This window comes from Arabidopsis lyrata, assembly GCF_000004255.2.
Source record: "Arabidopsis lyrata subsp. lyrata unplaced genomic scaffold ARALYscaffold_1, whole genome shotgun sequence".
Classification (NCBI taxonomy): Eukaryota; Viridiplantae; Streptophyta; class Magnoliopsida; order Brassicales; family Brassicaceae; genus Arabidopsis; species Arabidopsis lyrata.
The window spans coordinates 3,907,037-3,930,326 of NW_003302555.1; the positions used below are offsets into that span (position 1 = coordinate 3,907,037).

The following is a 23,290-nucleotide window of genomic DNA, read 5'->3' on the forward strand; positions in this document are numbered from 1 at the left end:
ACTAGCCGCTCGTATTGACGGCTTTGGGTCCATACAGACTGTTTTAGCGCTGTGATGATTGTAAAGTTTCCTTTGGATTTCATTTTTATTTTCACAGTATTCATTTGTCTACAATTAATCTGTTCTATTGCAAGGGCATTTTAAGTGTCTTTAACTTCTTTTTAGACTTTCTAGCTTATCTTGTTAGATCTCCTTATGGTCTTAGCATATCGTGTTCGATCTTCCTCATGGTCTTCTTCGCACATGAACCTACCCTTTTTTAATAATGTTATAGGAGTAGGGATTAGTTCTCCTCTGACATGTGCCAATTTTTCCTTCTCTTCTTTTTAATTGATGCAGGAACTCCATTCTGGAAACTGGTTCTGAAACAATTCGATGATTTACTTGTCAAGATATTGATTGTGGCTGCAATTGTTTCTTTCGTATTGGCTTTGGCTAATGGAGAGACTGGTTTAACAGCATTTCTGGAGCCTTTTGTAAGTTGCATCATCTTTTTTACTACTCTCACTGGCATACATATAATGGTTGATAATTAAAAGATTTTATCTGGTCAACTGGACTGGCTATTGGGTCTTTGTGGTGAAGTTTAAACTTGAAACCTTGTTCTCCTTCTCTTCTCTATGGTCTTTGTGAAATGTAATTATTTATGTTTATCTTTTCAAACTGACTAGTTTTTAATGGTCTAGATATAATATCTATAAGCAGACTAAAGACCTTGACCAAGACCTTCATAAAACTAGATATTACGTGTGGAGCTTCTTTTTGGTATCACAATGCTTGTTTGAATATACTATTCTATCACAGGTCATTCTGCTGATATTGGCTGCAAATGCGGCAGTGGGGGTGATCACGGAGACTAATGCTGAGAAGGCTCTTGAGGTAGTTATCGTGCTACGGTTTAAGCTTTTACATTGCAATTATACTACCAGATCTCCGTTAAATCAATTACTTTTATATATACCGGGCAATACAAGATCAGGTTTCTCTCTTTCCCCTAGGTACTGCGGTCAAGGGTACAAAAGACTCTAATGTTCTTAAAGATTATGTTAATATTAGATCTATTTTGGCTGTAAGTTTGTATTGCTTATCTATCTTGTATGTTCTCCCTTTGTCTTGTTGTAGGAGCTACGCGCCTACCAAGCAAATATAGCTACAGTGTTGCGAAATGGTACTGATACAATTCCTTGTGTTGTCTTAAATGACAGCTATTGACATTAAGAATTAAGTTTTTGCACACTTCCATTTTGTTTTTTTTTTATTTATTTTAGCTTGGGACATTGTTCCAGTTGTAGTAGGATATCTGCAAGTTTTTTCTAGGTTGATGACATTCCATGTTAACATGTACATAATTGCAGGGTGCTTCTCTATCCTACCGGCAACAGAGCTGGTTCCAGGCGACATTGTTGAAGTTACTGGTATGTTTGTTCTATTATACCTAAATGATATTTTGTGGCAATGGCTTAGACTTTTACTAGATTCTAAAATCTGCTTTTTTGATGTGTGGATGATAAACAGTGGGATGTAAGATTCCAGCTGACCTGAGGATGATTGAGATGTCTAGCAATACGTTTCGAGTTGATCAAGCCATCCTAACTGGTATGTCACCTGTGTTACCATAAGTCATAACTCTTTATATGCGTAGCCACGAGAACTACCTATGCCAATTGATACGTAGTACAACTTCAAGCCAATCGTTTTCTCCACCAATTAATTTCTGGAATGAACATGCATTTTCTTATCACATTATAGCTTCAACCACAATAGTGGATCTTTTTCCTGTAAATAAATTCAATGTGACCATTTATAGTGGACTATATTCATATTCTCACTACCAATTGTTTACCCCGGAAATTGCAGGTGAAAGCTGCTCCGTGGAAAAAGATGTTGACTGTACTTTAACAACAAATGCTGTCTACCAAGACAAGAAAAATATTTTATTTTCGGTAGGAGTTAGAACTCTTAGCTGCATTAGCTAGGTCCAAATTTGTGTATAATGCTTTTCCTGTTAGGGCTGTATAATACCATTTCCTATTCCTTTTTATTTTTTATCTAATGCTATTTCATCCTTACACCTTAACCAACTGTAGTATTCCTACTTTTGTCTCACCATTAGAGTTTAAGGATCTACTATCTGTTGTACTCACCTATTTCATTTTCCGATTGTCTCTTCATACATCTATCTTTCTGTGTTTAAATTTGATAAGAGTATAATATTATTGCCAGGGAACTGATGTGGTCGCGGGTAGGGGGAGGGCTGTTGTCATTGGAGTTGGTTCAAACACCGCAATGGGTAGCATACACGATTCTATGTTGCAGACAGATGATGTAAGCTATCACTATTCTCTCGTTTTTATCTGGAAATGCACCATTTGCACTTTTAATATCCTTTGTTACTGGTCAGAACTCTCTTATAAACAGAGTTTATATTGTAACTTTGACTGGCTTAAACTTCCTCTGATGAATTGTTTGTCACTGTTGCACTTATGGGACAGTAGACTTGTATCCTGCTGTATAATATAGTTTCAGCATTCCATTTGGAGTTTCTTTTCTATCTGTTTTGAAGTGCGTTATAACTACTAGAATTTTCCTTATTTATTACTTGTAATTGCTATTGTCTTAGGAGGCAACTCCATTGAAAAAGAAGCTGGACGAGTTTGGCAGCTTTTTGGCTAAGGTGACAAATTTTTTGCTTTTCAAGTCTTGGATGTCCAATTGTATCAGTTATCAGAATTTTTTTAATTGTGTCTGAAAAGTGATGAATTTCATTAGAGAAAAAAGGATTTGTCAAATGACTGGTGTGACAGAGATCTCTTGTAGAAATTATAGTTAGTTAATTTCATCGATAAATTATATGTTACTCAGCATAACTTAAAGTCCTCTCATAACATAGCATATATTATATATTATATGTTACTCTGCAAACTTTAAGTCCTCTCTCGTATTATATGTGACAAATCTATTTTATGTGTCTAGGTTATTGCGGGGATTTGTGTACTTGTGTGGGTTGTCAATATTGGTCACTTCAGTGACCCTTCTCATGGTGGATTTTTTAAAGGCGCAATTCACTACTTTAAGGTAAAGAAATTTGATCTTCTCTTATGACAGCTTTGATTTCTTACTTAGGGAGTACATAATCAGTTTTGTGTGTCCCACTCTTGCTGTAATATCAAAAGATAGATTTTGCTTCTCCATTGTTTCGGTGACATCCCTAGAAGTGAACCCATGCAGGTTCAAAGAAATAACCAGAGAATTGTTAACCCACTAAATCGACATTCAACATTTAAATATTGAAAGTCACAAAGAAATTTTCGCTCTGCAATGGGTGGATTTTTATCATTGCTTATTTGACTTAACTGAAGATGGATGTACTGTCCTGTTAAATTATTGAATAATAAGTTAAAGTTTGGTGACACGATTGTTGCTTTGCTTTTATTTTCCCAGATTGCAGTTGCCCTTGCTGTTGCAGCTATTCCTGAAGGACTTCCTGCTGTCGTTACAACGTAAGTGCTCATTAAGTCCATGGTTAGCAAATACAATATTATGAGAAAGGCTAATGATCGATGAAACTTAAGATGATTTCTGTGGAACGTTAGTGATATCTTGGAAACAAGGAGTTTCCCAGAAAGTAGGTGGTTCTTGTGATCGTCAATTGACAATTTTGTTTCAAGTTCAGCCACCCCAATGTTGATTGAGTCCAAAATGCTATGAACAAGTAAATTTCCACGTCAGGAGGCTACTTCTGGTTATAATATTGTTGCTTAAATAGATTATGATGCTTTTGGTATCTAGATGTTTAGCTCTTGGAACAAAGAAAATGGCTCGTTTGAATGCTATTGTACGGTCATTGCCATCTGTCGAGACGCTTGGGTGCACCACTGTAATTTGTAGTGACAAGACTGGAACATTGACAACCAATATGATGTCGGTGTCTAAGGTTAGTATTTTAACCCCAGTCATCGGGACTGTTAACTCTTACTGGTATCTGCCACTTGCAATTTTCTATTTGAATTGTTTCCAGGAATATATTGGATTGATAAATCTTGGTAATGTAGTTCATGTGTGTATATACACATGACCGTATATGTTTGCAATTTTCTTCAGGTCTAACTAGGAAGGATTAACAATTTTGTTAGTAGATCTTGTGATTTTGTGAATAACTAACTGCAGTAATTACATCCTTGCATATAGTTTTTCTCATTGTGTTGTCTCCGATGGTAATAATTGAATAGTCTTACTCTTCTGCTTGCATGGCAGATATGTGTAGTCCAATCTGCAGAGCATGGTCCTATGATTAATGAATTCACTGTTAGTGGGACAACTTATGCACCAGAAGGTACCGTCTTTGACAGCAATGGGCTGCAGGTAATTATTGCTTCTCCTCTGAACTATGTAAGTAAGCAACTAATTCATACACAGCACTTTTGAGGATGACTGGTAGTTGTTTACCTACATACTCAGAAATTGTTACCATGCAACTATTAAAGGACAGGTTGAACTGAAAATTTCATCTCAGGATTGCTTGATAAAATTGATCTGGATACTTGATGACAATAGTTCCTAAAAGTTGACAGTCTACAAGAATCATTTCTTTCTCCTTTTATTTTATACATTTGCTGTATCTTACATTCCTCATATTTCATTTTTTTTAAGATTTCATGGAGTTCCTTCTCAATGATTTATTATTTGTGAAAGATAAAAGACCATAAACTCAATAGCGAGCGTCAAACTACACGCACATGCCTTGTCACAACACACAACATTCTAAGACTAGATGTTTACTTGTTTTGCAGCTTGATTTACCTGCTCAGTCACCTTGCCTTCATCATTTAGCAATGTGTTCATCACTCTGCAATGACTCCATCTTGCAATACAATCCAGATAAAGATTCTTATGAAAAAATTGGAGAATCGACTGAAGTTGCTCTTCGAGTTCTTGCAGAAAAGGTTTTTGTTTCTGTGAAATCTTTCTTTAGTAGAATTTGTTACACACAACAAGAAAAATCGTGGAACATAACATACTGTTTCTCTATTGACTTGAGTGACCATCCATTTCGTGTCATCTTACTATGTACCCAGCTCAGAGGTTGAACTTACTAAGTCTGAAATATCTGATTGACTGTCCAAGTTACATCTTTTACTTATTTTTCAGGTTGGGCTCCCTGGTTTTGATTCAATGCCTTCTGCTCTAAACATGCTGAGCAAGCATGAACGTGCATCATATTGCAACCATTATTGGGAAAACCAATTCAAAAAGGTGGGACTCTAGTAAAACTAAACTATTTGTTATGTTGACCGTCATTTTACATGCCTTTAACTGATTATGTAATTTTTTTGCTCCTATAGTTTTCTGGAAACTATGAAATTGAAAAATACTAGGCCCTGAATTTATAGTAGCCAATTCAATACACACTTTTTTATCTTTGTTGAGCTCTGAGTAAATCTATATAAGGTTTTCCTTCTGCACTAAATAGCTATTGCATGAGCACCAGTATAATTAGAATATAAATATTGACCTGGGAGCATTATATTATAAATAATATATAGTAATTTAGTATGAGTAATTGATTGTCATCAAAAATCCACCCAGGTTTATGTTTTGGAGTTTACCCGTGACCGCAAAATGATGAGCGTCCTATGTAGCCATAAGCAAATGGATGTAATGTTCTCAAAGGGTGCTCCAGAGAGTATAATAGCTAGGTGTACTAAAATTCTTTGCAACGGTGATGGTTCTGTTGTTCCTCTAACTGCTGCTGCCCGTGCAGAGCTTGAGTCAAGGTTCCACAGGTTAGACATCAACTCGTTTAATGAATATGATCATATTTTCATATTACTTTGTGATGGTTATCTTTCGATGCTTGTATTCTCACTCTAATAGTAATTTTGCTGTTAAAGGTTTGACCGAAGTGTTTTTTCCATTTTCTGACCATGTCTTTCTGCAACAGTTTTGGCGATGAAACATTGAGATGCTTAGCATTAGCATTTAAAACCGTGCCCCACGGTCAACAAACTATTTCCTATGATAATGAGAACGACCTGACGTTTATTGGGTTGGTACGCCTTTCTTTCAAATATGATGGATTCAATTAGGTTTACTGATTTACCATTTTTATTTTACTGTTGAAGACTTGCTCATATTATTATGCTTCCTTTGAAGGTGGGAATGCTTGATCCACCAAGAGAAGAAGTGAGAGATGCTATGCTTGCGTGCATGACTGCTGGGATACGTGTTATTGTTGTTACTGGGGATAACAAGGTACTAGAAAATTGAGCATGCGGTTTGTTGATTATCTTCATCATTTTTGTACTTATTCTGATTAGCATGAAACTTCAGTCCACAGCAGAGTCACTATGTAGAAAAATAGGGGCTTTTGACAATCTGGTAGACTTTTCTGGTATGTCCTACACCGCTTCTGAATTTGAACGGCTTCCAGCGGTGCAGCAAACTCTAGCACTGCGACGGATGACACTTTTTTCCAGGTATTTATTCATCTCTTTTTTTTATTGATAAGTGTTTTTAGAATCACGGAACTACATGTTCACTTATTACGTGTATTAGTCATTCATGAGAAACCAGAATTTTCTGTTGTTTCTCTTTTTGTGTAGGGTTGAACCTTCCCACAAAAGGATGCTTGTTGAAGCCCTACAGAACCAAAACGAAGTGGTAAATCCCTGGTCACTAAGTTGTCATTCATTGTCTGCGTTTCAGTTCACATGCATTCATGTTTTGTATTAATGGCTTTGTTCCAACATTTCAAGTTTGTAATATATTTACTTATTAGAGAAGAAAGTTCTTGCTTCTAACTGTCGCACTCATGAACCTTATTCTCCTAGGTGGCAATGACTGGTGATGGCGTCAATGATGCCCCTGCATTGAAGAAAGCTGACATTGGGATTGCCATGGGTTCTGGAACAGCTGTAGCAAAGGTATATACTTAGTGTTTGTTTTCAGGTGGCATACTGTATTCCTGTGTCACTTGATTTTTATTTGTACCATTCAAACTTATCATCATTTTTAAATGATAGCTAGCCATAATCTCTTGTCCATGTGCTTTTATCTTGATCCCTTCTTCTCGTTCAGACATGGTAATCAGTTGATATGGTAATCTTGTCCTCCAATTATGAGGTCCTTATGCTGTCGTTATTTATCCTATGTTGCAATTCAAAACAAAAATATAGTGAAAATTTTTCTGGTTATTGCTTGTGCTATAGTAGTGATACAATGCAATGTGACCGCTACAGAGAATTCTTCTGAGCTAGCAGACTAATTAAGCCACTAAAACTGGACTGTTCCTTCCTTCAATAAACTGGCTTGCCAAGGGTTCATATCTCTATGCTCTTCTGCGGTTAACCTAATTTTTCTCTCATTGCTTTGAATTCCAGAGTGCTTCAGATATGGTTTTGGCTGATGATAATTTTGCTTCAATTGTTGCGGTATGTTTGCTTCCTTCCATTTTCTTATAGTTATTCCTTTATGCTTGATTCTGGCACACACTTCGCATATTCATATATCACATCTATTAAATTATGCAAATCTTAGTTGGCCATCCTTCTCCCCAGTCTGATATAAAGAAAAAAACAAGACTACGAATCACACTGCAGTATCTTTATTAATGCAACTCCTAAACTGTTTCTCATCTTGACAGGCTGTTGCAGAAGGAAGGGCTATATATAATAACACAAAGCAATTCATTAGATACATGATCTCTTCAAATATAGGGGAAGTGGTCTGTATATTTGTTGCAGCTGTACTGGGAATCCCTGATACCCTGGCACCTGTGAGTTTGTTTAGCGTGGAAGCAACTTATCTGCAAAGTTTATTTGTGTTAATCTTGTCTGAATTTATGATTGTTATGGTAAATAATTGTAGGTTCAACTTCTGTGGGTCAATTTGGTAACAGATGGATTGCCTGCCACTGCCATTGGCTTTAATAAACAAGATTCCGATGTTATGAAGGCAAAACCCCGAAAGGTAGCAGTTGTAACTGGACAGTATCTCTGTGGATTTTTGTTCATGGAGAGAAGTAATATGAAAAACGATTACTTTGGCACGATTTGGCATCAGTTTGAATTCACGGGAGCTCATAATACTATACTCCTTATTTATTAGGTTTATGATGAGGACTCTTTGACCTTTACCAATATTATGGGTTTTAGTGATGATGGTGCGAAGGCTTCGTCATTTAACTTTAAGATGTGATTTACAGTTCTCAATTAACTATCTGCTTGTAATTTGCTAATTTCTTCTCAAACTACTCAGACCTTTTATCTTCATTATTCTTCTGATTGTTGTTGAATTCCAGGTTGGTGAAGCAGTGGTCACTGGGTGGTTATTCTTCCGCTATTTGGTTATCGGAGGTAAACTGATAATGTTGCTCTGTAACTTATCTTAATCATCTATACGAAACTAAGATTTTGGAATCTTTGAGGTCAAGTAGTTAAATGTGAATTTATGCCTTCAAGCTTTTATCCTTCTAGAGGACCTATCTTCTTGACCTGTTTATATTTCTTTGCAGTTTATGTCGGCCTGGCAACTGTTGCTGGCTTTATATGGTGGTTTGTTTACTCTGATGGTGGTCCTAAACTTACTTACAGTGAACTGGTTAGGTTTTATTTCCAGCTACATCTTTCAGATTATTTCATCATTTATGTGTGTACCTCCAGATTTTCGAAGTTGTTTTCCAAGTTGCTGATCAAACGATTCATATCATTTCAGATGAACTTTGAAACGTGCGAACTTAGAGAGACAACTTATCCCTGCAGCATATTTGAGGATCGGCACCCATCTACTGTGGCTATGACAGTACTTGTTGTTGTCGAGATGTTTAATGCTCTAAATAACCTCAGCGAAAATCAATCCCTTCTGTAAGCGTAGCTTTTTCCTTTCTTTCTTTCCTTGTTATCGATTTTTTTCTGTTGATTCACTACAACATCATAGAGTTTACTGCATTTAGGAAGTCTTAACTATTTCAAACAAAATATAATGCCGTTGAATAGACTATAAGTGGTGGAGTGTCATCCATGAACAAACATTGGATTATGCAACTTGACGAGATTGCTCCTTGATCAGTTATATTAGCTTTAGTAAAGAAGGTATGTGATTGCAGGGTTATAACCCCAAGGAGTAACTTATGGCTTGTTGGTTCAATTATTCTGACAATGCTTCTGCACGTGCTAATATTATATGTTCATCCACTGGCAGTCTTATTTTCTGTAAGTTTCCTCTCTTCTGCAAACCTTGTACAAAAAGTGGCGTACCTGTTTTCTTCTTTTCAGTCTCATGGTCACTGCTTTATAGGTGACGCCATTATCCTGGGCCGAGTGGACTGCTGTTATGTATCTTTCGTTTCCAGTAAGTTTTTGTTTTCACTTTTAGCTTCTTCTGCATAGTCTAGTAGAACTCTTATGAACCCTCACACTGGAATCTAACCTTGCCATATACCACCTTAGTTCTCATATGGATGCAAATTTGTTAAGGAAAAGCATGACAATAGGCAGATCTTTCAGCTATGAGATAATATTTTCAAAGGAAATTAAACACCTCAAAAATGATTAGTTTGATTTGAATATTTCTGTAAATACTGCAGGTTATCATCATCGATGAGCTTCTGAAGTTCCTCTCTAGAAATACAGGTAATGCTTACTATGCTTATTCAGCAGTTTTTAAGACCCATGGGATTATGAATTTAACAGGGGCCTTAAATCTTGGTCCATTATCGATGAGATTATGAATTTAACAGAGGAACCGCAAATCAGATTTTCTGATAGTAAGTCCTGACTCTGATGTGTTGTTAATGTAGGCATGAGATTCAGGTTCAGATTGAGGAAGGCTGATTTGCTCCCCAAGGACCGGCGAGACAAGTAGGATAAGAAAACAAGAGATGGCTTTTTCATCATACAGAGTTTTTTTGGGATTATAGATACAACAGCACACAGAGAAGGGAACCTTGGGAGATTCTAATGCAATCCAAAAAGCCCCCAACACCATAAACCATAAAACTCTTTCGCTTTTGATTGTACCAAATTTCACTGTATGCTTACATCAAATCAATGACTACTGCTCTGTGCCATTCTCTGTACCAAAGTGAATCGGAAGTTCTAACATTTACAACTTATAATGAGATTCGCAGATTATGTGTTTTATTTTTTATCCAGTATTAGCTGCTATTAATCTTTAGAAGATCCCATCTATGAACAACTAGTGGAGCCCTGTCACAACGAAATGAAAAGAAGATGACAATTCTATTTTTTAAGCAGAGAAAACGTAAGATATTTTGATTCAGTGTATATAATTTGTGTCGATACTCGGATAATTAATGGGAAAAATGTCATTAAAATCCCCAACTTATTCAAACCGTTGATTTAAATCCTCAACTCACGACGAAACAAAATAAATATCAAACTTATGTTGACTTTCCAAATAAATATTAAACTTATGTTGACTTTCCAAATAAACACCAAACTTTCATTGACTTGGCCATATTAGGCATGACGTTAAGTGAGTTAACAGACAATGTTAACGGGATTAATTTTCTGTTAACAGACCCGCTAATTAAAAATGACAGTATTGTTGAACTATAATCAAATCCCATCTAAGTCATATAACCTAAAGTCGTATTCATATAAGTTAGTTATTTACATAAGAGTCACGAATGTACGTACGTATAGTTGTGTATGTTCGTAAAGTTGTGTCTTTTCGATTAACACATGTACGTATACGTTGTTTCGTGTTGTATAAGTAGATCGAGTCAAACTCAATAACATTATTGTGTGTAATACATTTTCTCTTATCAATAAAGATCAAGTTTCTTCATACTTTATTTTTCATTTTGGTTTTGTTCTTCATACTCTATTAAAACAGAGTTCGTTTGTTGATCAAAACACTAACAAGTATTCCTTCTAAACATAAAACGACGTTGTTTTGTGTTAACTGTTCAATAAAATCCCGAGTTTCAAATCGAGTTTCAAATCATACTCTATTTAGGATTAGGGATTTTGCTCGATTTGGGGATCTAAGATTGACTTTAGGGATTTAATTCAATCGTTACGACAAAACGACGTCGTTTTGTTGTTATATGAAACAATGTCGTTATCAATTAACATATATGTTAACAGAAAATTACCTTCGTTAACGAGATCTATTAACTCACTTAACGTCATACCTAATATGGCCAGGTCAACAGAAGTTTGATATTTATTTGGAAAGTCAACATAAGTTTGATATTTATTTGGAAAGTCAACATATGTTTGATATTTATTTCGTTTTGTCATGAGTTGAGGATTTAGTAACCCACTTAACGTCGTACCTAATATGGTCAGGTCAACGGAAGTTTGATATTTATTTGGAAAGTCAATGAAAGTTTGGTGTTTATTTGGAAAGTCAACATAAGTTTAATATTTATTTGGAAAGTCAACATAAGTTTGATATTTATTTCGTTTCGTCATGAATTGAGGATTTAAATCAACGTTTTGAATAAGTTGGGGATTTTAACGACATTTTTCCCGATAATTAATTAGGAAAACATTATTTTTAACACTGGAGCAGCCTTATATAATACTCTATTTGATTAGGTAAAGTAGATTTGGTTGGCAGTGGCCAGTTGGAGGACAAAACAACAATACACTATAATAATCAAAACACGAAAGAAAAGATTACAAACATCGATGATTCATAAGCTTTCCGTCATTTAGTGGTAAAGCACAATGCTGTCCTTGATTTAATTATATTCACTAATTAATCATCGTATATACAACTTTATCAATGATAAATCCGAAAATGGAAATGCAGGCATATACAGCAAAACAAACGGGTTTAAAATCACTCATAGAAATATATCAGTCTATGAGGTCAACTGATTGATAAGGTACGAGGATTGTAGATTTCCACGCAATTATTATACCTAATACATAGTATTTGATTCTGTAAACCACAATTTAGATATCAATGACATTATTGTATGTTGGTTCCTTTTTCTCTCCAAAAAAGTACTCCAAACAACACAGTTAAAACGAAAACTTAAAGATACAAATGGAAAATCATTGAAACCAACTAAACAAAAAGAGTTAACCTTACGATTTAAAAAAAAAAAAAACTTGGATTCGAAGCTAGAGTAGGTTTAGTTATTTCTAATCAATCCAAAAATCAAGCTAAAAATATTATTTCATAGTGCTAGAAAAATATTATAATCAATCCACCAAATACTAAAATCAAGAAGAAGAAAAATTACAATTTAGGGCTACCAGTAACAGCGTAGGATTTGCTACGAGGATACAAAAGATCAGAGACTTTCTTAGTCTTCTTCATCTTCGGATTCACAGAGCCTTCCTCTGTTTCTTCCTCTTCCTCTATCTTCGCCATCCCAACACTCGAGCTCTTAGGTAACCCTCCTTGCTTCTGTTGCCTCTGTTGTTGCAGCTTCTCTTGTAACAACATGTCTATCTCATTCTTGTGCCCTAAACTCCTAACTGACGCAGCTCTCACTAGCTCGCTGTAATCTTCATCTATCCCGAAATCGGTGGCTCTCCGGGATGAAGCAGAGGAGGAGAAGGCGGCGGAGGAGGAGCTCCGGCTTCTAGGAAAAGGAGCGGAGACGGAGGCGGAGGAGGAATATTGAGTCCGAGCTGCGCAACCGGTGATGCTTCTCACGTAGAAATCACGTGCCTTGCCTAAAGCTCGTAGAGGTGTTGAGATTATTCTCAAGAACCTGTTCTGGTTTGGTTTCATGCTCTGTTTTTGTTTTTTTTTGGAAAATGGTTTTGTTTTTGTGTTTTGTTTGAATGGTGGGTTTGGTTTTTTTGGAGTGTGATGTGGTTTTAAGGGTTTATTTAAATAACGATAATGTTTAAAAAGAGTGTTAAAGAAGAAATAATTGAGAGAATCAAACGTGACTTTAGGATTTGTTTAGATATTTTATTCAAAAATATTGGTTTTACGAAAATAATTGTCGAAAGAGTGTTGAAGAGAGCAGTCCACAAGGTCCCACTGATTGAAAATCAATCATTAATCACAATTTGATATGTTGAAATTTGGAGTTTCTGTAGTACAGTAGTTTTCAGTTTTCATTTAAATTACTACTGTATCAGCACATATGAATTAACAGTAGTTTATATGAATTTCTTGTAGTTCAAATGAATAAATTATTGTAATAACGTAAGATTCTTTTTGAAATTAATCTAGATTTCTAGTTTTCAACTTTTGAATAAATTATTTGGATTTAAGAGTGAGTACCTAATATTGGATAAGTCATAAGACTCATAACCATGAAGTAACAAACGCCGCCTATGATTTTCTTCATTTTTCTCATGTGTTATTTTCTTTGTTCAAATTTAATTGTCAAAGAAATACTAATGTCAAAGCCTGAATGTACGGTTAGTCAAGCTTGTGGATTTGTCGTCGATTCGTAGAAATATAGAATAGTTTTATATATCGACCATGTTTTGTTTATTTTTTCTTTCTTTAATTTTCTTATTAAGCTATGTTAATAGATACTAAAATACATTTTCTTAAAATTATTGACTGAAGTCTGAATATCATCATTTTTAACAAAATAAAGGAGACTGAATATCATCGATTTTATTATTATAGAAGACTGAATATCATTGATTCCTTACGATTTTACTTGTAAAAATTTGATTTTACTTACTTGTTTCTGTTTTTATGTATTTTTAAAAGAGATAAAGATGGCCATAAGTTTTGACAACTAGCATAAACTTCAAAACCTGTTTGAATACGAAAACATGTACCGGCCTACCGGTTAAACTATTTTGTTACTATATAGAAACTTCTAAATCTTTATGGAGTAATAAAAAAAAATGGAAACGTGGTGCCGAAAACAACATATGGAAGCGTGGGAAAAAAAAACATTGGTGGATTTGGACATTGGACTTTGGACTAATGCAGGTCTGAGTACATTGCATAAGAAAAGACATCTCTTATGATAAGAACAACATGTAGAGCCATGTCGGAAGTAAAACAATATATATCAATGCTTCTAGAAACAACTCATATATTTAAACATATCTGCATTCCCTTTTTAGTTTTTTTTTAATTAATCAATTAGCTGATAAGATTCCACGTGATTAACCATCAAATCACTCTTCTTATTAAAGAACAAATATCAAATGGCTATCATGAAAACATCACATCATAAGGGAGAAGAAATCTTAAATGGGTTATAAACTGAAAAGCAACATTGTCTCAAAACTTATTTTCGAAGATGAGTTCTACCATTAGGTTTTTTAAGGTATTGGTAAACAATTGAGATAGAATTAACATGGACATCGATGTTTGAAACGGCGGGTAAAGATCCCGCATTGAAAGAATAGCAACTAAATATCACTAAGATATATATACCACAATCAAAAATTAGAGAAAAAAAATAGTAAATAGCTTATAAGATCATGGGCACCATGCCACCATTTCATAAGCTATCTTTTGAAAGTGAATTCTACCCATTAAACTTGTAAAGTGCTGTTAGGCCCAACCAAACAATAGCTAATAAGATTTTGATTGATAACACATAATATTGAATCCAAGTGCAAAAAAAAAAGAACTGATGTGATGTATTTTGTTAGAAAAACATATGATAAAAGCTAAAAAAAATTGTGGTAATATTTTGGTAAATTTATGAATTAGCAAAATGTTAAAGAGACATTCTCTTAATGTTTTTGGCAAAACCCATCAAATTGATGTCACCTGACAACCTCTGCCACAAAATTTATGTCGAAAAAATCAACATGTCCACTTGTCCGGTAGTACAAACCGACATCATCAAACTACCTATATAATCCTTTTATATCTATTTAGTTGATTTTTTTGGTCACTAAACTATTAAATATCTTGTTTCAAAAGATAATTAATTTCAAAAAATCTCTTAATGTAAGAAGAATTGTTTTTTGCTAATCTCTTATGTATTTTTTTTTTCAACTTCAAAGTAAAATATTTAAAACTAAGATTTGATATTAAAAATATTTTTTTTCCCCACCAGAAAAAATGGGAAAAGCTTCAATAAGGTTGGTTATTGTAGAGGAGGTTCATTATCCAATGAAAACCGAACCGTTTTGTTGTTATCCAACTTGTCTTCGTTGTCTCTCTCTCTCTCTCTTCCAGACTTTCTTGAATCTCTCCTCTCACCTCACACGCCAATTTCATTTTCATGCATCGCTATTTCCCCTTATCTTCTTCTTCTTATCTCCTAACTAAATTATCTGTCTCCATTCATGTTATGGTCAACAAACAACAGAATCTGAATCCTCTTTCCCCATTTCCGGATCACAATAACAAACCCTAGATTTCTATCTATAGTCCTTGATCTTTTCCCTTAAAAGCTGTGATTTTTGCAATTGGATTTTTTCAGATTCGATCGATTAATTCTGTTGTTGAATGGACCTTCTTCGATTGAGCGAAAAGGGTATCTTTTTATCTCAGAGAAGAAGGAAATGGCTGATTTTTATGGCGATTTCTGGTGTTTCTGGCTTTGGAGCTTACAAGGTTTATCATTTACCATCTGTCGCCAGAAAAAGGAAGCGTCTTTTTAAGCTTTTCGGAGCCATTGTCTCTGTAGCTGAATTGATCTCTGATTCAGCTGAGACCTTAAGTATCGTGTCACGAGACTTGAAGGGCTTTCTCAAATCAGATTCAGATGAAATCCCTAACAGCTTGAAGCAGATCGCGAAGATCACAACGTCGAATGAGTTTACGGATTCGCTTTCTAGGGTTTCTCAGGCTGTGACGATTGGTGCCTTTCGTGGGTACAAATCCGAATCGTCTAGTAACAACGTTGGTGATTCAGGAATTGAGAAGAAATCGGAATCGAGTGTTCTTGATAAGGTTTTCTCAGAGGCTGGGACTGGGTTTGTTTCTGTTGTTGTTGGTAGCTTTGCTAAGAATCTTGTTCTTGGGTTTTACTCTGGTAAGCTCGAGAGTGGTGTGAAATGTGAGGGTTCTGATTCTTCAGAGACACCTAAATGGGTGAATTTGCTTTGTGATGATAAGTGTAGAGAGCTTTTAGCTGTTTGTATTGAGAGATTCACTAGCACTGCGATTGGTGTGTATCTTGACAAGACGATGGATATCAATACTTATGATCAAATCTTTGAAGGCTTGACGAATCCGAAACATCAGGATAGTGTCAAAGACGTTCTTGTTTCGGTTTGTAACGGTGCTCTTCAGACTATTGTTAGGACATCTCACGAAGTGTTTACATCTTCAAGGTCTAAGAATGTGATAGAAGAGATCGAAGATGACGATTTCAAGAGTAATTGTTCCGCGAGAAGCAAGATGGTTTCGGAATCAGGAGATGGGATCAAAAGTAATGGGTGGACTGAGGCTATCACAACTACATTGGCAGTTCCGAGCAATCGGAGGTTTATGTTTGATGTAACAGGAAGAGTAACACTAGAAACGACAAGATCAATCATCGCATTTATAATGTTGAAGACGTTTCAAGGGTTCAGAAAAAGTATCAATGTGGTTCATGAAGAGGTTACAGACATAGGACGCCAAGCAGTTGAATATGTTGGAGCCAAATCTTCTGTTATAGTCACTGTGTGCCTCGCGTTGTACTTGCATATCATAAGCGGCTGTGTTCGGAATTCTCCCATAGGCGTAAGCCAGCATTTTTAGTTCTTCAGATGAAGAACGGATCGATTTGGTTTGGATATAGGATATTATTTGTTAGGTACACAAGATTTATCAGCTCTTTGTTTATAGTGGAGCTGATGATATTGTAAAGACTGTGTGCGTGTATTAGCACAACTTGATTCTTATTGATGGATCATATATATACATATTGAAAAGGTTCTTGGGACATTGATGTTTGAGATATATAGTCTTTAATTTTTTAGAACTGATTCATAGTTTCTTTACACTTCTTCAACAAAAGCTTCATAGATCAACAAACCTGTCTTCCATTTTCCGGTCCACACTTCATACAAACCAAATTGAAGCTTGGTGTCTTGGTTTATTGCTACCTTGGGACTGACAAAGACCTCAAACCGACCATCAGTCTCATCTGGTATGTTAACCGGTCCGGTTCCGCCTTTGAGTTTCTCAATGTTATTGTTAATCGATTTGATCCTCTTCCAAATTGTCTTCCCTTTCTTTCCAATTTTCGCTGACATGAAAACTGGAGCTTGGTACCATCCGGTTGCATCAGCTGTGAGTGAGATTTTAAAACCGATTTGGTATGTTTTGCCTGGCTCTATCTTGTCGTACGAACCGGTTACTTCTAACCAACTCACCTTCTTTAGTTCAGCAGGCGTCCTGAAAACACCAGAAGACCCCAGTTTTTTTTTTTTTTTTAACATGGATAACCAAAAACCGGTTTATTCAGAACCAAACCGGTTTTATTCGGTTAATGTGTATCTAAAGCCCTGTTTTAAAAATCCCCGCCTAGCCCCGATTATTCCCCGCTTAATCGCTAGGCCCACCCTATCCGCCTCGATTAATGACTAATCCCCTAAAAAATTAGTAACCCGATTATTCTCCGCCTAATCCGATTACTTCCCGCCTAATCCGATTATTTTCGACCTTATCTTATATACCCCGATTATTTTTTAGATTGCAAGTATAAAAAAACCTTTTATTTTTGTTATTCAATCATTTGAATGGGGAGTTTGTGATGTTTTACAATAACTTGTGTTCAAATTTTAATAAAAATCATAAATTTGTAATAAAAATCATAAATTTTTACAATATTGGATTAATATATTTTAAAAATATTAAAATAACCCTAAAACTAATCCCCGATTAATCCCCGATTTTAATCCGATTTTCCGATTAATCGCTAGGCCCATGCCGAGCGCCCGACTAGCACCTAGCGATTTTTCAAACAAATTCTAAAGTAAGATGAAGGGTGTACCAACCTGTCTTCTCTAGGGATGACCCAATACCGAGAATCACCTCCCCATATGAAATTAAGACCACTTGGCTTAAAGACCCATGCTTTTCTAACAATCTATTAATCAAGTTTGATTTTTTAGTTGCAATAAAATAACCAACATATATAAAATAACTTAAATGAAACAAAAACTAATAACAATGGACTTCTTATTATTACATCTTGTTCCATGTTGGATTCTGCCTCGTAGTGAGAAGAACTCTTGACAGCTTTTTGGACAGACATTTCTTTCTTTGTTTTTGTTTATAGGGAAAAGAACACTTCTCTTAAGTGAGCTTTATATAGAGATTTGTTTCTTTTCACTATATGGATTTTTTTCTGGAAAAAAATAGGATTGTGACAGAAGAAGAATAAATTTGGTTGGACCCAATCTATTCTTCTCAATATTCTCCTTGTAAGGTTTACTTTAGTGCAATAACCATGTAAAAGGCATAATTCAATTGGACGGCAAAAGCTAAAGCAAATGTTCTCAGTTTGTGGCTCTTCTTCTATCTCAACTTTTGTATGAGAATAAAACTGATCACATATTGGATCTCAGTTCCAGTCTAAGGTTACTTTGAAACACTTAAATATTAGTTATACAAGGGGACAGAGTATAGACCCCCAAAAGAAAAAGAAAAACATGTATCCGTTGAATGAGAAGATTATCATGGCGATTGAGTGAAGCTGAAGTTGGTGACGAGTGTTTTGGTTTCAATTTGCAAAAGAGTGACATTTTTGAGACTGTAGTGAAGTTTTGAACTAGTTGGCCTTGGTCGTTTTAGACTTTAATGATTTTGCTAGTGGATAAAATGGCATAAAAAAGTTAAGTGTTTTCACTATTCCTAATGATTTTCAAAACCTAAACTTCAATTGCAAGGAAAAAAATAATTTCACGATAAAGTATACTGATGAACGAATAACCAACCTTAATGTTGCATAATTATGTCAAGAAGAAAAGAAAAAGAGAAAAAAAAAAGCGTTACAATATTTCTTCAATGATTGAAAAAAACATGCCGTTTCACAGTAACTGAACAACGAAAAAACATGCCGTTTTAGTTAATATATAAATAAACGAAGCAAACGTCATAGATGCCAAAACAAAAACGGCACTTCGTTGGCTATCACCTAAGCTCTGAAATGGACTCATCACAGCATTCGCACACGCATGACGCATACAGTCTCCGTTATATACGTCTGAACAATCTGCCTTTTTCATACATCGCAAAGAAGTTGAAAACCAATCACAGTCGTTTGGCATCTGCTCTCACTCACATACCTTCTCCCAGTCATCCACCACTTCTTCACCAGAGCCTCCCACCGGTTGTTTACCGGTACTTTTTGAACTGCTGCTCTCTTCTATCTGAGCAATTGGCTCTAAAGTGGATGTGCTGGCCTTCTCGGGCTCCAAAACACTCCAACGGTTAACCGAGGTAACGATTGGAGTGTTGCTCTTTGCTGATCTCTGTGCAGAGGCTTGAATATCTGTAGATGATCCTCCAATGGGGGAATCTTCAGCTCCCCAGGAGTCATCACTCTCCTGAATCACAGCTTTCCTCCATGGATTTCCTTTGTGAACATCCCACGCCGATCCGCCAGGTAATTTTCCCCATGCATTATTAAGTGATGGAGATTGCCCGTCGTTTTGGACAACCACAGCTCCATGGTATACTGAACCGTGCTCAAGCCTCCTCATGGCAGTGGCCGCTCGGGCATGGTCGTGGAACACGGCTAACGCATTCTTGTCATTCAGCCAAACAAGCTCACATTCACCCCCAAATCTCAGTACCAAGGCGCTGATATTCGCCTCTCTCGGAAGATCCAGTAAAGAAACCACAAGTCCCGGATCCATATCCACCAGCGGATCAAAGAATGGTGGGTGTGGCCCTCCTATCGAGATAGCACCACCCCTAGCTCCAATGATCCGTGTTGGCGGTTTTGATTTTGGTGTTACGTGAACCACTGTAAACCGTTTTGGCTCCCACCCTGCATTGCTAACACCAAGTTTCCACCTCTCAGCTATAAGCCGAACCGTGTCTCGTTTATCCTTCTGCATAGGGCAGAAGACATGGACCTTAAGGGCACTTGTGCTTCCTCTTGCTTTCCCAAGTACCAAGAACTTGCAGCGCTCTTCAACAGCCAGTACCCACTTTGGATCACGCCTATAAAGGTCTGAAATAATCTCTGTCATAGCAGAATTCTCGCTGAAATGTAATGCCTCCAGATTTGGAGGAGTGATATCAAATGCATCTTGAAGAACCCGCTTACGCTCCAGCTTCGCACACTCATCATCACACGAAAGCTTTCTCTGTCCGAGAGGGATTCGGTTTCCGCTCGACTCAACAGGCTGAAGTGGGGCTGGAAGCTTCTGTAAAACAGAGGCTTCATCATAGGCCGCAGAGTAAACATTAGAACCGTTGGCACTTCTTCCTCCAGCATCACAAGGAACCGTAGCGGTTATGCGACCACATGAACAAGTAATTGTGACTGAAAATTCACATCTTAGGTCAGGGCAAGGCGCGGAAGGATGGCAGAGTGCTGCACAAGTGTGTCTGCAATCTCTTCTAGGAGCACCACACTTCTGCCTACACGTAACACGCATACCTGCTTCAGATTCATTGAAGCTGTCACAAGGCTCAGGGTGACAAGTTCTGGCACAAGCATGCATGCCACAACGCCTCGTCTTCCCACAAATCTTGTTACATCTAATGTCTTTCAACCCACAAGGTATGTTTCTGAGAACCACATGACCACCAACGCACTTCTTTTCCACAGGGGCAGAACAAGGAGGACAATCTCCAAAATGGCATCCATGCGTATCAGAATGGCCACAAGGCTGAGGAATCGAGCATGGAAGCTGACAGCTAGGAACAGGTGTCCCACATGGTAGTGGTGGAGGAATCGAAGTTCTTCCACAAGCACATGTAAGATCAGTGAAGATCATCTCTAGACAAGGAGGGCAATGTCCACTGTGACATAAAGATTCACAGGAATGCTGCCCACACCTCAGCTTCTTCTGACAAGGTATTTGGCAGACGTGTGGGTCCCAATCGCCAGATAGATCATTTTTCTTCCCGTTCAAGAGAGGACAGCAACGCTCACTACATCTATGTCTCCCACAGTTCTTCTTACGTCCACATGGCTTAGCGCACACAAACTTCTCTGTCTCTGATGAAGTTGTTATGTAGCATTCCACAGCCCTTGATGTTGACCCACACCGGCATTTCTGGTTAACTTGGACCAAACAAGGCGGGCAATCACCTGCATGGCACATCTCATTGCAAGTATGTAACCTACAAGGAAGAAGCTTCCTACATACATTTGAACAAGAAGGAATTGGGTCCAAGCAACTCCGCCTGATCTGATCTTCTAAACGTGTTTTCCCACAATAGCATGTCTTAACTCTACTGGGCAGTAAGTCACAGTCTCCGCAAGGTCCCGGATGGCAGACCTCGGAACAGAAATGATTACCACATCCAAGAGGCTTCCCACAGTTAAAACTGCACGAATACACACCATCTTCTGCTTTCAATTCCCCCTTCACATTCATATCACCGCAAATGACAGTCTCCACTTTTTTCTTGCAGAAACATGTGGCATTAACCAGTACCTGACAAGGATCACAAGGGCCAACATGACAAGTCCTTACACATTGATGACGCCCGCAATTGAGAAGCTTATCGCAACGCTGCCCACAAATAAGATCAGATCTCCGCTCGGAGCATCTAGTAGTAACCATCTTCTTACCACAAGGACAGCTACGAGGTGGAGCAAACGCCTTACAGGGAGGACATGGACCAGGATGACACTGCAACACACATGCATGAGGACAAAGATCCTCTTTAGTCGTCCCAGCTGCTGCAAGCTCTTTCTCCAGCGGTTTCCCGCATGGTTCCCCACATGAGTGTGGAGTGAGATAAGGATCAGACGGTGGATCTCTTCTCTTTCCACAAAAGCACTGATAGGAAATCTCTTTAGAAGATGTCAACTGTACAGATTGGCAACCTGGACATCTCCAGTTATCACCTTGGTTTTTCTCAGCTAGCAAATCAATTGAAGTTGGTGCTCGAGCCCACCTCTTGATACAGTTGATATGGAAGATGGAATAACAGCTGGAACATGACCAGATATTGGCAGAGCGCCCAACCTTGTCATAACAAATCATACACTCAATGGAACTCTTCACCAGCTTCTCCTGTAACTCTTGAACAAGTTGAGGCAAGTTTGGGTCTGTCAACACAATATTCTCCTCGTTAGCTACCCTTTTCCCCTGATTCACAGGCCGCGTCCTAGATGCAACTCTTTGGTGATTATCAGGCAGAGTTCCAGAAGCATTATTCCTTCTTTGACGATTAGGTGGAGGTGGACCAAGGTTGTTATCACTCCTTTGGTGGTGGTTATCAGGCGCATTATTTCTTCTATGTCGATTAGGTGGAGGTGGACCAATGTTGTTATTACTCCTTTGGTGGTGGTTATAGGGCGGAGGACCAGAAACGTTATGCTGCCTTTGCAGATAAAGAGGACGGGATGCAGCATCAAGGCTTTCATTAGGAGGAAGCAAAGGCTCATTTACCACCACGCTCGAGGTAGATGCGTTTCTAGGAATCCACGTTTGCTGAGGGTTGAATCGAGACCTATCATCGGTCCTATCTCTCCTGACTTGAAAGCTCATATTCTTCCTTGACTCCACAAATAGAGAACCAGAACCTGTACCCGTCACTGTGGGATGAGGAAGTGCTTCTTCTGTACAAAGCAAATGAGAAAATAGTCAGATTCTAGCAATGTCGAACATTGAAATTCACCAAACACGAGTAAACCAATCTAATGTAACAATAAATCTTACACAGCTACAACGATTTGAAATTAACTAAGCCAAATCAAACGAATCCAAAATTGATAGCTCATCATCTACGACTGTAATCGAAAAAAAAAACGCCCGGGTTATCAACTATTCCTCGTTATTTGGGATCTCAAAAATTAAAGTGCCCTATTTTTTTTTCTAATCATATCTAAGAAATTTCGGATACCAACACATAGTCTCGCTTCGAAATTGCTGAATCAAAAACGATAAAACAAAAGTATTTGAAGCTCATAACCAAAGGGGGAAATAAAATTGGTACCTGACAAGAAAAAACAACGAAACAATCGCCGGAAGAATCAAATACGCAAGAGATTCCGATTCCGATTAGTCCCTTGTTTTCTCAGGGAGATAGAGAGAGAGAGAGAGAGACTGTGGGAGAAAATGGAGCGATGAAAGAAGATTATATATAGAGACTGAAAGTGATAGACCGCCTTGCTCCCAAAGGAAATAAAGAGATAGAGAGAGTCGCGTACGACTTTTCTTTTTTTCTTTTTTTTTTATTCATCGCGGCTTGTCTTAATTATTTTATGCTTGACAAACCCTCATGAACCGCC

General features: G+C 37.2%; 5 protein-coding genes across 5 annotated transcripts in view; 2 read left to right on the forward strand and 3 right to left on the reverse strand.

Moving 5' to 3' along the window:
- The window catches only part of LOC9328611 (calcium-transporting ATPase 3, endoplasmic reticulum-type), an 11,266-nt gene extending 1,124 nt beyond the window's left edge, over positions 1-10,142 (forward strand). Inside the window, exons 4-33 of the mRNA XM_002889745.2 lie at positions 340-476; positions 805-879; positions 1,123-1,168; positions 1,356-1,415; positions 1,516-1,596; positions 1,858-1,943; positions 2,224-2,325; positions 2,621-2,674; positions 2,974-3,075; positions 3,442-3,500; positions 3,790-3,934; positions 4,255-4,362; positions 4,791-4,943; positions 5,149-5,253; positions 5,587-5,783; positions 5,942-6,050; positions 6,154-6,252; positions 6,331-6,476; positions 6,603-6,660; positions 6,831-6,923; positions 7,380-7,430; positions 7,643-7,774; positions 7,867-7,968; positions 8,300-8,354; positions 8,513-8,598; positions 8,713-8,861; positions 9,104-9,209; positions 9,295-9,348; positions 9,584-9,629; positions 9,797-10,142. Of these exons, the coding sequence (XP_002889791.1) occupies positions 340-476; positions 805-879; positions 1,123-1,168; positions 1,356-1,415; positions 1,516-1,596; positions 1,858-1,943; positions 2,224-2,325; positions 2,621-2,674; positions 2,974-3,075; positions 3,442-3,500; positions 3,790-3,934; positions 4,255-4,362; positions 4,791-4,943; positions 5,149-5,253; positions 5,587-5,783; positions 5,942-6,050; positions 6,154-6,252; positions 6,331-6,476; positions 6,603-6,660; positions 6,831-6,923; positions 7,380-7,430; positions 7,643-7,774; positions 7,867-7,968; positions 8,300-8,354; positions 8,513-8,598; positions 8,713-8,861; positions 9,104-9,209; positions 9,295-9,348; positions 9,584-9,629; positions 9,797-9,861 (2,861 nt within the window). The 3' untranslated portion in view covers positions 9,862-10,142. The remainder of the gene's footprint in view (positions 1-339; positions 477-804; positions 880-1,122; positions 1,169-1,355; positions 1,416-1,515; positions 1,597-1,857; positions 1,944-2,223; positions 2,326-2,620; positions 2,675-2,973; positions 3,076-3,441; positions 3,501-3,789; positions 3,935-4,254; positions 4,363-4,790; positions 4,944-5,148; positions 5,254-5,586; positions 5,784-5,941; positions 6,051-6,153; positions 6,253-6,330; positions 6,477-6,602; positions 6,661-6,830; positions 6,924-7,379; positions 7,431-7,642; positions 7,775-7,866; positions 7,969-8,299; positions 8,355-8,512; positions 8,599-8,712; positions 8,862-9,103; positions 9,210-9,294; positions 9,349-9,583; positions 9,630-9,796) is intronic.
- Positions 10,143-12,119: 1,977 nt separating this feature from the next.
- On the reverse strand, positions 12,120-12,945 carry LOC9325856. The gene has a single exon (XM_002892503.2). The coding sequence runs from the start codon at positions 12,718-12,720 to the stop codon at positions 12,220-12,222; it is 501 nt and encodes a 166-aa protein (XP_002892549.1). The 5' UTR covers positions 12,721-12,945; the 3' UTR covers positions 12,120-12,219.
- Positions 12,946-15,033: 2,088 nt separating this feature from the next.
- Positions 15,034-16,819, forward strand: LOC9328612 (protein PHLOEM PROTEIN 2-LIKE A10). Its single transcript, XM_021013105.1, has one exon. It carries the CDS (start codon positions 15,379-15,381, stop codon positions 16,618-16,620), a length of 1,242 nt encoding a protein of 413 aa, XP_020868764.1. The 5' UTR covers positions 15,034-15,378; the 3' UTR covers positions 16,621-16,819.
- On the reverse strand, positions 16,720-18,161 carry LOC9325857 (protein PHLOEM PROTEIN 2-LIKE A9). Its single transcript, XM_002892504.2, has 3 exons — positions 18,056-18,161; positions 17,862-17,953; positions 16,720-17,259 (listed from the first exon to the last, which is right to left on the reverse strand). The coding sequence occupies exons 1-3, from the start codon at positions 18,119-18,121 to the stop codon at positions 16,860-16,862; spliced, it is 558 nt and encodes a 185-aa protein (XP_002892550.1). The 5' UTR covers positions 18,122-18,161; the 3' UTR covers positions 16,720-16,859.
- Positions 18,162-18,779: 618 nt separating this feature from the next.
- LOC9328613 (NF-X1-type zinc finger protein NFXL1) lies at positions 18,780-23,211 on the reverse strand. Its single transcript, XM_021013106.1, is given in 4 exon segments — positions 18,780-19,044; positions 19,046-19,081; positions 19,155-22,618; positions 22,996-23,211. Coding segments are annotated over 3 exon segments (3,474 nt in total). The 5' UTR covers positions 22,548-22,618; positions 22,996-23,211; the 3' UTR covers positions 18,780-18,999.
- Positions 23,212-23,290: the final 79 nt, after the last annotated feature.

Excerpts from the sequence above, each read along its gene's own strand:
- LOC9325856 (XM_002892503.2), bottom strand. The coding sequence starts at position 12,720 with ATGAAACCAAACCAGAACAGGTTCTTGAGAATAATCTCAACACCTCTA.
- LOC9328612 (XM_021013105.1), top strand. The coding sequence starts at position 15,379 with ATGGACCTTCTTCGATTGAGCGAAAAGGGTATCTTTTTATCTCAGAGA.
- LOC9325857 (XM_002892504.2), bottom strand. The coding sequence starts at position 18,121 with ATGTCTGTCCAAAAAGCTGTCAAGAGTTCTTCTCACTACGAGGCAGAA. Across the intron at positions 17,954-18,055 it reads AATCCAACATGGAACAAGAT|ATTGTTAGAAAAGCATGGGT; the intron begins GTAATAATAAGA and ends CTTGATTAATAG. Across the intron at positions 17,260-17,861 it reads GTCATCCCTAGAGAAGACAG|GACGCCTGCTGAACTAAAGA; the intron begins GTTGGTACACCC and ends TGGTGTTTTCAG.